At 33.4% G+C, this 13,471-nt stretch overlaps 1 protein-coding gene and 1 long non-coding RNA gene across 2 annotated transcripts; both read right to left on the bottom strand.

The window, feature by feature from the left end:
* Positions 1 to 320: 320 nt before the first annotated feature.
* LOC134263067 (uncharacterized) lies at positions 321 to 7,433 on the bottom strand (the record flags this gene model as incomplete). Its single annotated transcript, XM_062745371.1, has 5 exons — positions 7,401 to 7,433; positions 4,864 to 5,022; positions 4,556 to 4,738; positions 3,854 to 4,001; positions 321 to 419 (listed from the first exon to the last, which is right to left on the bottom strand). Coding segments are annotated over exons 1-5 (622 nt in total), but the record flags the coding sequence as incomplete, so codon positions are not given.
* A 1,166-nt stretch (positions 7,434 to 8,599) lies between these two features.
* LOC134263068 (uncharacterized) lies at positions 8,600 to 11,463 on the bottom strand. The gene is made up of 3 exons (XR_009991174.1): positions 11,384 to 11,463; positions 10,669 to 10,719; positions 8,600 to 9,333 (listed from the first exon to the last, which is right to left on the bottom strand). It is a non-coding gene; the product is annotated as an uncharacterized LOC134263068 (long non-coding RNA).
* Positions 11,464 to 13,471: the final 2,008 nt, after the last annotated feature.

The following is a 13,471-nucleotide window of genomic DNA, read 5'->3' as shown; positions in this document are numbered from 1 at the left end:
GTCTGCTGCAAGCTTGCAGCAAACAAAATTGTTTGCAGGAAGAAAATTTTCTTGTTTGAAGATGATTGCCGCTAGCTGCAATCTTGCGGCAAACATTGCAGCAATAGCTGCAAGCTTGCAACAAATTCGCAGGAACCCAACATGTTTGCAAGAACATTGCAAGATTGCAGCAATGTCTGCTGCAGACTTACAGCAAATATTTGCAGGAAGGCAATATTTTTGGTAAGGGTACCCTCAAGCTCCAAGATGACTTACCCTTTGTGTTGGTTACTATACAACTGAACTTAAAATATTAATGAAGGGAGGGTCTAAATACGTACCCTCAAGTTCTGAGATGACCTTCCCTTTGTGCTGGTTATTGCCCAGTCTGGTTTTGTGACGTTTTAGCACCATATCGTTATTACTTTGAGCGTAGGGTCCTATATAAAACAACAATATACTGCAGATTAACAAGACATCTTCTGTTGATGGTTTTACCTTCAATAAAAACACTATAATGAAGAAAATTTTAAAAACATGCTTTGATTGTTCAAGTATAAAATCACAGTGTTTTCTATACAGTCATGTGAGTTTGGGTGCATTAAAAACTTATTATTTTTTATATCAACAACTTTATATCTATCTTTACCCATTATTATGTTTGCTTATTTATTTACTATAAGACTCTAGAGCACGAATTAAGCTCTGTCATAAAGTCAAAAATTCGTTGCAAGAAAATTAGAAAAATCATCATCAAATACTGCTTCATTACAAACCATCTACATACATCAATTAGATTTTCTATGCATGCTGTGTTGCCACCATAGTATCCTTCACACAAACATTAACACGTTCAATAAATTAATAAAAATTAACAACATGCTTCAGAAGATATCCATAATCTTTATATGCAATCTCCTTCACTCCTACATCTATCGATAGTGCAACAAAAAATCACTTTCTCAACTCCAAAAATGTTTTCTTTTTCATAGTAAATATATGTCAGCACTAAACAACTTATCCATCACATGTTTTTAAAATCCAAATTTATCCAGGTATGGAGGAAAATGGGGCATAAATTTTCCCAAAACTAACAAACATTTGATTAAGGTGTGCAATGGTTATACCTTTATTTGTGGAGTTGTTTTTCAAGCGCCTTGTCAAAACCATATAAACATCGCTCGTAGGCATGGGTCGATATGGGACAGTAAACATTTTCTTAAATTATTTCTCTTTAATCAATAATAACCATCGAGAGATTTAAACGCCACTTTCAAAAGGTAATGAGCCTACTTCTCCTAGATAGACTGCACAGAGCACATTCAATCTTCTGTGTTTTGCACCAGAACAAGGATTCGTTGTTGACTTATCATTGGGATTAAAGAAATCATTATAAAATGCAAATTTCATTTGGACTTTTGTATATATTTAAATGTCTTTTAGGGAGTTGTCCTTTTGCAGACAAAAACAGCTTGTATCCTTGCACATTGTGTATTGTTCATTACACTCAATGAAAGTGTCAAATAATTAATGCTCCCAGTCTGTTTTGAATTCTTCCTTGGAAACAAAACACATCAATTCCAATCACATTCAGTATCACTGCTGCTCAATTAAATACATCCAGTATCCCATTGCAGTTTGTGAAATTTTCAATTACAGAAAAAAATCCAATGTAGGAAATTAGCCAAAATGCTACATATTCCAAAATATCACTATATATAGAGAGAGAGATTAAGCTTAGAACATAAAATACATCTCACAGAACATTGCGGCTGAATGAAAAAGACAGCAGGAATAATAAATCAATACTATTCCCTGATCAGGTTACCAGGGTACCTAAGTACCCAGAGAAGATGTGCATGGGATCTTAACGACCGCTTCACCTTCAAGTGCACCGGTGGGAAATCAGCCCTGGTTAATACCAGCAATAAAGGGTGTACACAGTGTAACAATTGGATAGATTTCAAACATAACAAATCAGTTAGCCCAGATACCCAAACCTAAGAAATCAACCCTGGTTATAATCAGCAATAAGGAGTGTACATAGTGTAACAATTAGATAAATATAAAACAACAAATCAGTTAGCCTGGATACCCAAATCTAAAAAATCTTGAATCTGCTTATCCTTTTAGTATCATGAACCTTGATATCTGAAGCCAGGATTTATTGGGCCAGGTTATGTCTTAGATTTGCATGGGTTAGAAGACTTTAAGAGCCTCAAACTTTTGAAAAAAGTTATTGTATACAGGGAAATTTTGGCCCTCATTTTATTTTCACCCTTTTCACACTACCCTCAGTTGGGCAAAATTAAAATGGGGCAAATTAAAAGAGAATGTAGATTTCTTAAACAAAACTATAACTGGGCAAATTCAAACTGGGCAAAATTGTGTGCAAGTTTAAATAGGCAAAAATAACATTGGGTAAAAATAACCCCGTATTTTGAAGTATAAATCCAGACCCTGTTTCACTAATGTCATCTAGTAAGTTTCTTTGAGCCTGAATACCTTGAGCCTGAAGTAACCTTGCTACTATAATTGGAGTTCCAGGAATCTGATTACCTGACCTAAGTTACTTTGGACCCTGCTACCTTAATTGAAGTACCTTGAGTTTGAATACCTGACCTAAGTTACTTTGGACCCTGCTACCTTAATTGAAGTACCTTGAGTTTGAATACCTGACCTAAGTTACTTTGGACCCTGCTACCTTAATTGAAGTACCTTGAACTTTCATACCTTGGTTCAAGTATCTGGAGACAAAATATACAAACTCTGAGTGTCTGTATATTTACTAAGCTGTCAGTGAGATACCTGAATTTATACCACCTAAATTTATTAAAGTGATATACAAGAACTGAGTTCACCTGAGTTCACCTGACTTAGTGAGCTGAGATAACTGACCTGAGCTGTTCTGATTATCAGTAATTTCATCCATTTATAATAATCAGAAACAATCTTGATTTACAGATTCAAAGGAAGTTAATTTTTATGGCAAAAATATATCCTTTCAATGTGTTAGAATCTTCAAGAATAGATTTTTTTCAACAGACTAATTCTTCTGAGTATATATATCATTTGTTCTCAAAAAAAAAAAAGAAAAGAAAAAAATTTTATAGGAACTAGAACATTTATGAAGTGCTTCAAAATAAGTATCTTCAGAACTGTAATGTTTTAGTTGATAAGAACCGCAATTCAAACCCCAATTATTTTTTAAATGGCTATAATTCGGTAGTGAACTTTTAAGACCACTGTTGAGTGAAGTCCAGGTCACGTCACCACTTGTAACGTGTTAAAGTTTCTGTTACTTCACAATCCCAGATCTCTTAATGCTATAATCAGAGGAATTAAAGATATTTATTTGACTTGATTTACTGGATATTACTTATAAACTTTCACTTGCGACTTCACCATTTCTACTCAATTCAACGTGTACATGACCTCAAATGTAGGTAAATTCCCCTCATGATGCTCAGCTCTTCTGAGCTGAAGATTGAATTTTATAGCTTATATAAAGTACATCTGGATTGACATATAGGTTTCATATATAAATGACATTCAGTAAAATTCCTATTTTTTTCAAAATAGCTTAGTATGGAGTTAGGGCAACCTAGTTGACTTCTTATAAGACTTGAAATTAAATACAAATTTATATTTCTATTTGCTTTCTCTAAGATAACTCTTTAAAAGTTGTACATGTGAGTTGAATTCTTGATATTTCAATCAAAATGTAATTTTGTCAAGCAAAAGAGTTCAACTACTCAACTCAATGAAATCTTAAGCTACCAGTGGCAGCTAGCTGACACTTAAGTTTTTTTACACTCGATCCTCTTTTCAGATTTAATACTTTTCAGATACAGACATCATCTAATTTTCTCACCATCTAGGATTCTCTGTAGACTCGGGGACACATTCTTGCTGCGGTTGTCATCTTTTCCATCACTGCTCTCCAGATCCCCATCTTGACCTTTGACCCCATCTAATGGCTCCTCTGTTGAGTTATTATTGAGATCCCCCTCTTCAACTCCCTTTTTATCAAAATAGAAGTCAAACAAGTTAGTTTACTGAGGTTTCAGTTGTCTCTGTAAAATGGAAGTTGGTTATTTTGTATACAGGATGAAGAGAGGAAGTACAATTGGTAAAAGAAAGACTGGGAAACAGAGTTTCAGTGAAAGGCATGCATAACATGCAAAAACATGCAAGCTACCTAAACACAATGTATAGACATGTACACTTAAAATAAACTTAAGTATGTTTATATTCATCAGATAAAAAAATTGGGGATATCAATTGAAGCTTTTATTTTTATCATCATTTTTCGGAAGATGCAGATATAGCCTTATTTCTGCAGTGGTGAATCCAAACAGAGTTCTTATATTAATGAACACAATGAAATGCATGTATTTTATATTAATTTTGATTAAATTTTCAGCATATTCATGATAAAAATGTTTGATGATTAAAAGTTGTTATTATAGTCAACATATAGAATATAATCTTAGTTTAAAACCTAAATACTATGAGAGTTATGATATCAGCTGATGATCAGCTGAAATGGATGGAAGTTATATAGATAAATTACCTCCTTTATTTTCTTGTATTTTCTGAGTTTACTGACAGGAGAGAGTCGGCCATTATAAGTGGAGAAATGGATGGAGGCTTGTTCAATCTGTAATGTATAGCACCACAGATAACAGCTAACTAAAATAACAGCTAACAACATGTTAATTAAGTGGAGAAATGGATTGATGGAGGCTTGTTCAATCTGTAATGTATAGCACCACAGATAACAGCTAACTAAAATAACAGCTAACAACATGTTAATTAAGTGGAAAAGTGGATGGAGGCTTGTTCAATCTGTAATGTATAGCACCACAGATAACAGCTAACTAAAATAACAGCTAACAACATGTTAATTAAGTGGAGAAATGGATTGATGGAGGCTTGTTCAATCTGTAATGTATAGCACCACAGATAACAGCTAACTAAAATAACAGCTAACAACATGTTAATTAAGTGGAGAAATGGATTGATGGAGGCTTGTTCAATCTGTAATGTATAGCACCACAGATAACAGCTAACTAAAATAACAGCTAACAACATGTTAATTAAGTGGAAAAGTGGATGGAGGCTTGTTCAATCTGTAATGTACAGCACCACAGATAACAGCTAACTAAAATAACAGCTAACAACATGTTAATGAAGTGGAGAAGTGGATGGAGGCTTGTTCAATCTGTAATGTATAGCACCACAGATAACAGCTAACTAAAATAACAGCTAACAACATGTTAATTAAGTGGAAAAGTGGATGGAGGCTTGTTCAATCTGTAATGTATAGCACCACAGATAACAGCTAACTAAAATAACAGCTAACAACATGTTAATTAAGTGGAGAAATGGATTGATGGAGGCTTGTTCAATCTGTAATGTATAGCACCACAGATAACAGCTAACTAAAATAACAGCTAACAACATGTTAATTAAGTGGAAAAGTGGATGGAGGCTTGTTCAATCTGTAATGTATAGCACCACAGATAACAGCTAACTAAAATAACAGCTAACAACATGTTAATTAAGTGGAAAAGTGGATGGAGGCTTGTTCAATCTGTAATGTACAGCACCACAGATAACAGCTAACTAAAATAACAGCTAACAACATGTTAATTAAGTGGAGAAATGGATTGATGGAGGCTTGTTAAATCTTTAATGTATAGCACCACAGATATCAGCTAACTAAACAGCTAACTAATATATCAGCTAACTAATAACAACATAATATAAAGAAGTGGAGAAATGAAGGGAGGCTTGTTCAATCTGTAATGTACAGCACCACAGATAACAGCTAACTAAAATAACAGCTAACAACATGTTAATTAAGTGGAAAAGTGGATGGAGGCTTGTTCAATCTGTAATGTATAGCACCACAGATAACAGCTAACTAAAATAACAGCTAACAACATGTTAATTAAGTGGAAAAGTGGATGGAGGCTTGTTCAATCTGTAATGTACAGCACCACAGATAACAGCTAACTAAAATAACAGCTAACAACATGTTAATTAAGTGGAGAAATGGATTGATGGAGGCTTGTTAAATCTTTAATGTATAGCACCACAGATATCAGCTAACTAAACAGCTAACTAATATATCAGCTAACTAATAACAACATAATATAAAGAAGTGGAGAAATGAAGGGAGGCTTGTTCAATCTGTAATGTACAGCACCACAGATAACAGCTAACTAAAATAACAGCTAACAACATGTTAATTAAGTGGAGAAATGGATTGATGGAGGCTTGTTAAATCTTTAATGTATAGCACCACAGATATCAACTAACTAAACAGATAACTAATATATCAGCTAACTAATAACAACATGTTATAAAGAAGTGGAGAAATGGATGGATGGAGGCTTGTTTAATCTGTAATGTATAGCACCACTGTCAGATAAAACTAATATATAACTAAAACAACAGCTACTAATAACAATGTTAAATATTAAGTCGAAAAGTAGACTGATACTTGTAAATATATAAGGTCAACAATAAAAATTATTTGTTTGATGTTCTCTGATCATCCTATCAAAATTATATACAGTGGCGCCTCATTTATCCGGACGCTTTGGTTCCCAGGCAAATTGTCCGGATAAGTGAAGCGTCCGGATATCTGAATTCTATTGATTTCTCTTCCAGATATACTGTATTTGTATTGTAACTCTTATATACAAAGAAAGATATTAAAATGCTATCATTTAGAAATAATTAATTTTTTTTTAAACACTTATCTTTAGTATATATCAGCACTACTTTTACACTTTTTTCAAATATAATAAATTTTTTATAGCTAAAAACTAGATGCCGACTCGCGCTCTCTTTGTCGGTGGTGTAGACATGACTGTAGCTGGAGAGCAGAATGACAAACATTGGATATAACGCTGCTTATATGGGCAGATTTTTTCATTACCCAGCTTAGTTTTTACTCTGTATTTCCTATAAATTGATGAACATAGCCAAGCCAATTCTCTCATGTGCAGCTTTGATAACACCCAAGCGAGCTGTCAGTATCGGGTCTAATTTTAATATGAACATGCACTCATCCACGCTAAATCTGACATAATAAAAATTCACGCAGTAGTCATCCCAAGTGAAATCATTGATTGTCTTAAATTATTTAAATTTGATGAAATGTTTTAGTTTTTTTTCATCTTCCGATGAAAATTACACAATACCGATGTGTGTGTGCCATGTGTAGACTACGAGATTATGAAACTATGTCGTCCCGTCTATAAATAGAAAAATATTTAAAACCTGCTAAAATTATAAATATCTCAAGATAACAAATAACTGAATAGAAAATTGTTTTCTGTTACCAACACAGTTAATTGTTTATTTTCATTTGTGTATCGATCTCTCGTATATTATGACCATACCCACTTAGCATGCTTAATCTGTGGACTAATCATCGTAAGTCATTCATAACACTGGCACAGGTGATCGTCTTGTAAAAACAACCAATCCGGCCAGTGTTTTGATAACAATTATCACTCAGTTCAGGCGTGAATGTTGACTAGAATGGAAGTGCAAATTAAAATTTACCGTCCGGATAAATGAATCAATTTATAACGTAAAAATACATTTTGTAGTAAAAAAGAGCCGTCCGGATACGGAACGCGGAATTCCGGATAAATGAGTCAAAATTACGTTGAAAAAATCCGTTCCCGAGAAAAATCGTCCGGAAGGTGAAGCGTCCGGATATCTGGCGTCCGGATATCTGAAGGTCCACTGTACCTCTAATTAATTCTTTTTTAGCACTTTGATTTTCTTTTTTTTCAGTTTTCATCATATGATTTCTCCTAAGGATGCTTTTAGATTTTGTGTTATGGCAATAAATACTATATTAATCTGTATGCTAGCTATTATCATTCAGTAGAGTTATCTAGTGTGTCATGAAAATATCAATAAATAGACTGTCCTAAGTCTGTGATTTTTATGAGGTATCATTTGTCCAATACTTTTAATTGAGTAAAACCAAAAAAAAAACTACCTATAGACACGTACCTACCCACCAAGAAAAATGTTGGATGGAGTACACCTGCTGAGTAATATACAGTCTAAATTGCAAAAGTTTTTTGGATAACACTGGACATCCAGTTCTAACATTGTTATCAATGAACACACAGGACTGAACCAAATAAAAATGCAGGCTACGCCTAACAGCTTTTTTATTTCCAGGGATCACTCTCTCATCAAACTGTGGTAAGTCCATACGGATTTTGATAGTTACATGCCCTAATGTAGATTTTCCGCAACTTCCATGGAATTCCAAAGCATATTCCATGGAATTCCATGGAATTTTTGTACCGCGGAATTCTTTAGAATTCTCCGGAGTATTGGGACGGAACTTTTTTCGGAATGATTTGGAATTTTGAATCTAGCCTGGAAAAGAGCGGAACAGTGCCAGAATGGAAATTTGCGGAGGAAATCCGTGGAATTCCAGGATATTTGTAAATCTAAGGAATTCCATGGAAATCCATGGAATTCCAGGATTCCAAATTCCAAATACATGTAGAAAGAAAAATGAAATAATTAGTGCCAAATAATTACAAAAAAAATCAATAAAATCACAATGTTTCATAGATCAAATCTATATTTTTAAAATAAAAAAATTAATTGTTTCTTTTACAATGTTTTTTGAGACAAATATTGCATATGATATAACTCTCAGATGTACAATATAAGCACACTTTCATAAAATATTCTCACGGAAAGTATTTTACATTAAAGGTTATTTACAGAGAAAATATGATTACCGGAGAATTAGTCACCTTGGTTAAATTAATGATAATTATGTTATGATATACATGAATTTAGTAAACTCCAGTCTGCATTTTCTAAAATAAGAAGTAAGTTTTAATAAATGAAATTGGCTATGGAATTGGAATAGTCATTGACAACTCAACAAAGTATACATTTACAATGAACTGCCAGTGGCTTATCATGCTTATGTACTGGTACAAAGTTATTGACTAGAGTGACAAACACATGTATTACATGCAAAAAAATATTTACTACACGACTATATTGATACAATGATCCCATAAAATCAACAGATGCTATTTCCCCCCAACGCACGTGCCAAAGATCCCAATTAATGAAGATCCAAAACTTCTGACGTGTTTGCTAGAGAATCACTTCCTCACTGATATTCTATGAAATTAGCAAATGGTTATGTTAGAAGGTTGAGTCAACCTGGTTGACAGATAATTGGTGTCACGAACAGATTCACTTTCAGTACGAAGTCTCAGAAAGTTCGATGTTGATCATTCCAACAGACACTTCAAACTTTCGATCCTTACACGATTTCTGAAAGAAAAAGATGACCATTAAGATGCATCATTATTGATATCCATATAAATATATGACAAACAATAAACAAAAGCTATACAAAACAATTGATTTTTTTTTTACCTGGCAAATCAGTTTACTATGGAATATGAATTAATTCACTATCTTGCCATAGAGCTGAAACGAATACCATAAATCAACATTCGAATATTCGTGACTATTATTCGATTCGTATTCGAACATTCGGTAATTAAATAAAGGAGTTATTATGCCTTTTCATATACTTGCAAATCATATTCATAATTGTTTATTACTATATATCAGTGTATAAGATAGGTGTAAGAAATAAACGTCTGCTCCGAGCCGTTTGACATGTAATTTTATATGCATTAGGACTCGCATTTATTTTCAAGAAAAAAAAATAGAAAAAGAATCTTTATCAACAATTGTAAGCCTCTTTACTTCTTTAAATTAGGTGACTGTATTGCATTCCGATTACGTTAAACGCCCGATCAGCAAACCAGCAGGTACTCGCCATGTTTTACTGTTATAAAAATTTAAAAAAAACGGCTCGTTTCCGGAAGCGTCCTGTGAATTTTTTAATCAATATTTAGATTTAAAATGTAACATTCTCAAAAAAAATATATACCGGTAATATATAATGTATATTTTTCATACATTATTTCTGCAATTATTTATAAATTATAAATCTGAACAATCGATTCCGTTTGTTGATCCGGAATATTTCTCTCCGCACAATATAAATTTTTTATTACTTTCGAAAATCATGGCGGTCAATGTCACCCATATCTAAATTAATTCGGAAACACATGAGGTTGCTGAATATTTGGCTTGATGATTAAATAAATCTGACATCGTGTCTTTATCAGGCCAGTAGTACCACGTGGACAAAGTTTACAACCTGTCTTATACACGTACTTGCTTTCGTTTGCTTCTTTTTCCACAGAGATCAAAAACAAGTGGATAGGCCTACACCATTTATTGCTTGAAATACGTTGTATTAAATATGTGACCGAATATTCGAATACAAATTTTCCATTCGAATATTCGTGAAAAACTATTCGTTTACGAATGTTCGAACATTCGTTTCAGCTCTATCTTGCCATATTTTGTTCAAATTAGGATAAATTCTGATGAATGTATAAATGTGAAAAGTTTATAGATGACAGACAACAGCAGGCACTGATTAAAAAAACTCACTTAGGCCTTAAAATGGTTCACGTAAGCTAAAACAAAAAGGTTTGAGCTCAAGCTAAATGCCTGACTAACACTGAAAAAGATAATTTCAATTCATGTAATTTATTGATTTAGAAAATAATTCAGAAATCTTACCTTTATGTTTTTCTTTTCATACACCTTTTGTCCTTGTGAGCACCCAGATTCCTATAAACGAAATGCATGTATACTTCATATTAGATGATTGCTATTCGATCTAAAGTAATTAGGCATGTCTGTGCAGTTTTCATGTTTAGATTACCTGTCAGAATGCATTGTTATTAATTATTTGAATAAGGAATTTAAGCGTGTTAAGAATAAACCTTTAAGTTTTGTTTACTTGGCAAAGTTGCACTAATTTTTTTAATAGCGAGGGCAGTGAGCGTCGTGTAATGAGCTCAATATACTATATCGTTATGAACAGAGGAAATTTGGGTTGAAATCTTCACATCGTTCCAAGAAATTTTTATCTCACAGCGTGAAAAAATTCCAAATTCCCAATAAGTTTGCGGTGAAGAGTCAACAGGACTTTTTATTTGATGTCATACTTTTGTCACTTAAACGGCTCAGGTATTTCGGATTTTGTAGGAAACTATCGAAAATTCAGAATCTCAATCCTGAAGTGGGAATTGATTTGTTATTCTGTTCTTCTTTTTTAATGAACTGAGGATATGCAGTGCAAGTAAAATCTGTATAAAGGATTTTGAAAGTAAATAACTGCGCTCGCCCCCAACGGTAGCACCGTAGAACACATTTTTATGTTAATAGACATGGATTAATAAAATCAGAGTTAGTTAACTTGATTTGAGCGATAATTTGAGCTTTTTCTCACCATATTCACAAGCCTAGAGACTGACTGGCTAAGCATCTATATGCACCAAATTATCAAATGCCAGGGCTGAGGGGATCATCTCAGACACAATGCAGCAACAGCTATAAAATAATTAAAATAAGAGCTGAAAATGATGATGAACATGCCTTAAAATATATATAATTAATAACATTGTGCATCATACTTTCATGACTCTGTAAATGTTATCTTGACTTGAACAAAGGAACGTATAGGTAAAATTCTTTACATAAGTTCGACCCCAAACAAGGACATTTGGGTAAAAATCCATGATCTTAATGAGACGTTTAGAGTTTTTTAATAATTAATTATAATTGAAATAGTGCACTAACAATTTCACCGTCAAGCAGTTTATGTGTGGTGCCCAGACTAATGAACAGTAGCAGAAGCGTTCTTCATTCAAGCACAGGCACCTGAATTTTTATCAGTAAGTCGCTAAATAATTAAGCCAAATATCGAAAAATTCTACCCCCTCTATATATATATATGTTTATTCACCAATCAAGGGCCCACAGGGGGCATGAACAATTATTACAAAATGATAACATTGATTACAATTCTATATTAAGGATAATGTAACATGACTTGTGATTAAGTTTGACATTGAGAAGTGCATCACCACACTGGATCAAAAGCATAGGAACCATAGAATGAAAAAAGAAAACACAATTAAATAAAAATGATAGATATAAGGTAAATTAAAAAAAATCTTGTAGTAATGGCAGTAAATAGTTTTTAATACACGTGTTTATATAGAGAGGGGGTAGAATTTTTCGATATTTGGCTTATTTAGCGACTTACTGATAAAAATTCAGGTGCTTGTGATTCAAGGACACATAAAATACAGTAAAAATATTGTACCTACCGGGTCTTAAAATGTCTTCATCTTCTTCCATCTAAAGCTAATCATGATTCTCCTGTTCTAGACACTCTCTTTCTAGCCCGTACGAAAGTTCGAGGTGGAATAGGCACGGCTTGGGCACGGCTAAGACACGGAATCCGTACGGGTTTTTAAAAAGCCGCACGGGTTCTGCATGTCCAAGACACGGACACGGCTTCCGTGTCTGAAAGTGAGGAATCCTCACTCACAGAAACCCGTGTGGAGACATGGACTCCGTGTCCCAGGGAGACGGTTTTTAACTGAGGCGGGTTTTGCTTCAAACTATTTATTTATATCTCACGGCTTTTTACTGAGCATGCTCAATCATAACTTCCTTTATTTGAATATTAAATTGGAGGGATTCTTGGTCATGAGCTAAGTCAGTGTGTTTTTTTGCTCTATTTAAAGGATATTTAACCAATAGATGTCAGTTGGAATTGTATTTATGTCAGTCTGGGATTATTTCTTCACTTTTAAACTAAATGCAGTAAGTGTAATCTATAAATTAGTCAATTTTTTCAATTTTCATGATCTTCCTGTATTGCAATGATGACATTATGAACATGATGAAATAGTTTAGGCTCATTTGAATGACTTTAGTTGGACTTTCACTAATGTGACATACCACTGTGCTATAGAGTGAAAGTTTTATTTATACTAAATTCTTTCTCAGATTGTGCAAATTACTTATACTGATACTAGATTAAATTACAATTGAATTGAATATTGTACAATATCATTAAAATCTTAATTAAAAACTAGCATGAATTTAAATGATAAATTTAATCTTTAACAGAAAGTAAATGTACACATTCATATAAGATTTTGAAATTCTAAAACTTAGCATATTAAATGTAAAGCAATGTGAAGTTAGTTTGGTTTCAGTCACTATTTTGGCATTCACAGTTACATCAGGACATTCTCTAAAGGCCATGACCTAGATCTAGACAAATGCACAGATCCCGTGACTCCTTATATGGTATAAGGCACGGCTTTTTTGACATGGGTTTCAAAAAAACCGTGTCTCCATATATGGAAAAGGACACGGGTTTCAGACACGGGTTTACAGAATCCGTGAGTCCATATATGGAAACAAGCACGGCTTTCTGACACGGGTTTTGTAAAACCGTGTGATCTCATTTAAATAATTCGGCCAATATCCCGTGCCGTGTCCGTGCCTCAACCACTTT

This window comes from Saccostrea cucullata, unplaced genomic scaffold (genome assembly GCF_032062105.1).
Source record: "Saccostrea cucullata isolate Sc308-1 unplaced genomic scaffold, CSIRO_AGI_Scuc_v1 ctg10894, whole genome shotgun sequence".
Taxonomy (NCBI): domain Eukaryota; kingdom Metazoa; phylum Mollusca; class Bivalvia; order Ostreida; family Ostreidae; genus Saccostrea; species Saccostrea cuccullata.
The sequence above is the reverse complement of the archived record's forward strand: the minus strand, read 5'-3'. Positions and strand labels throughout refer to the sequence as shown.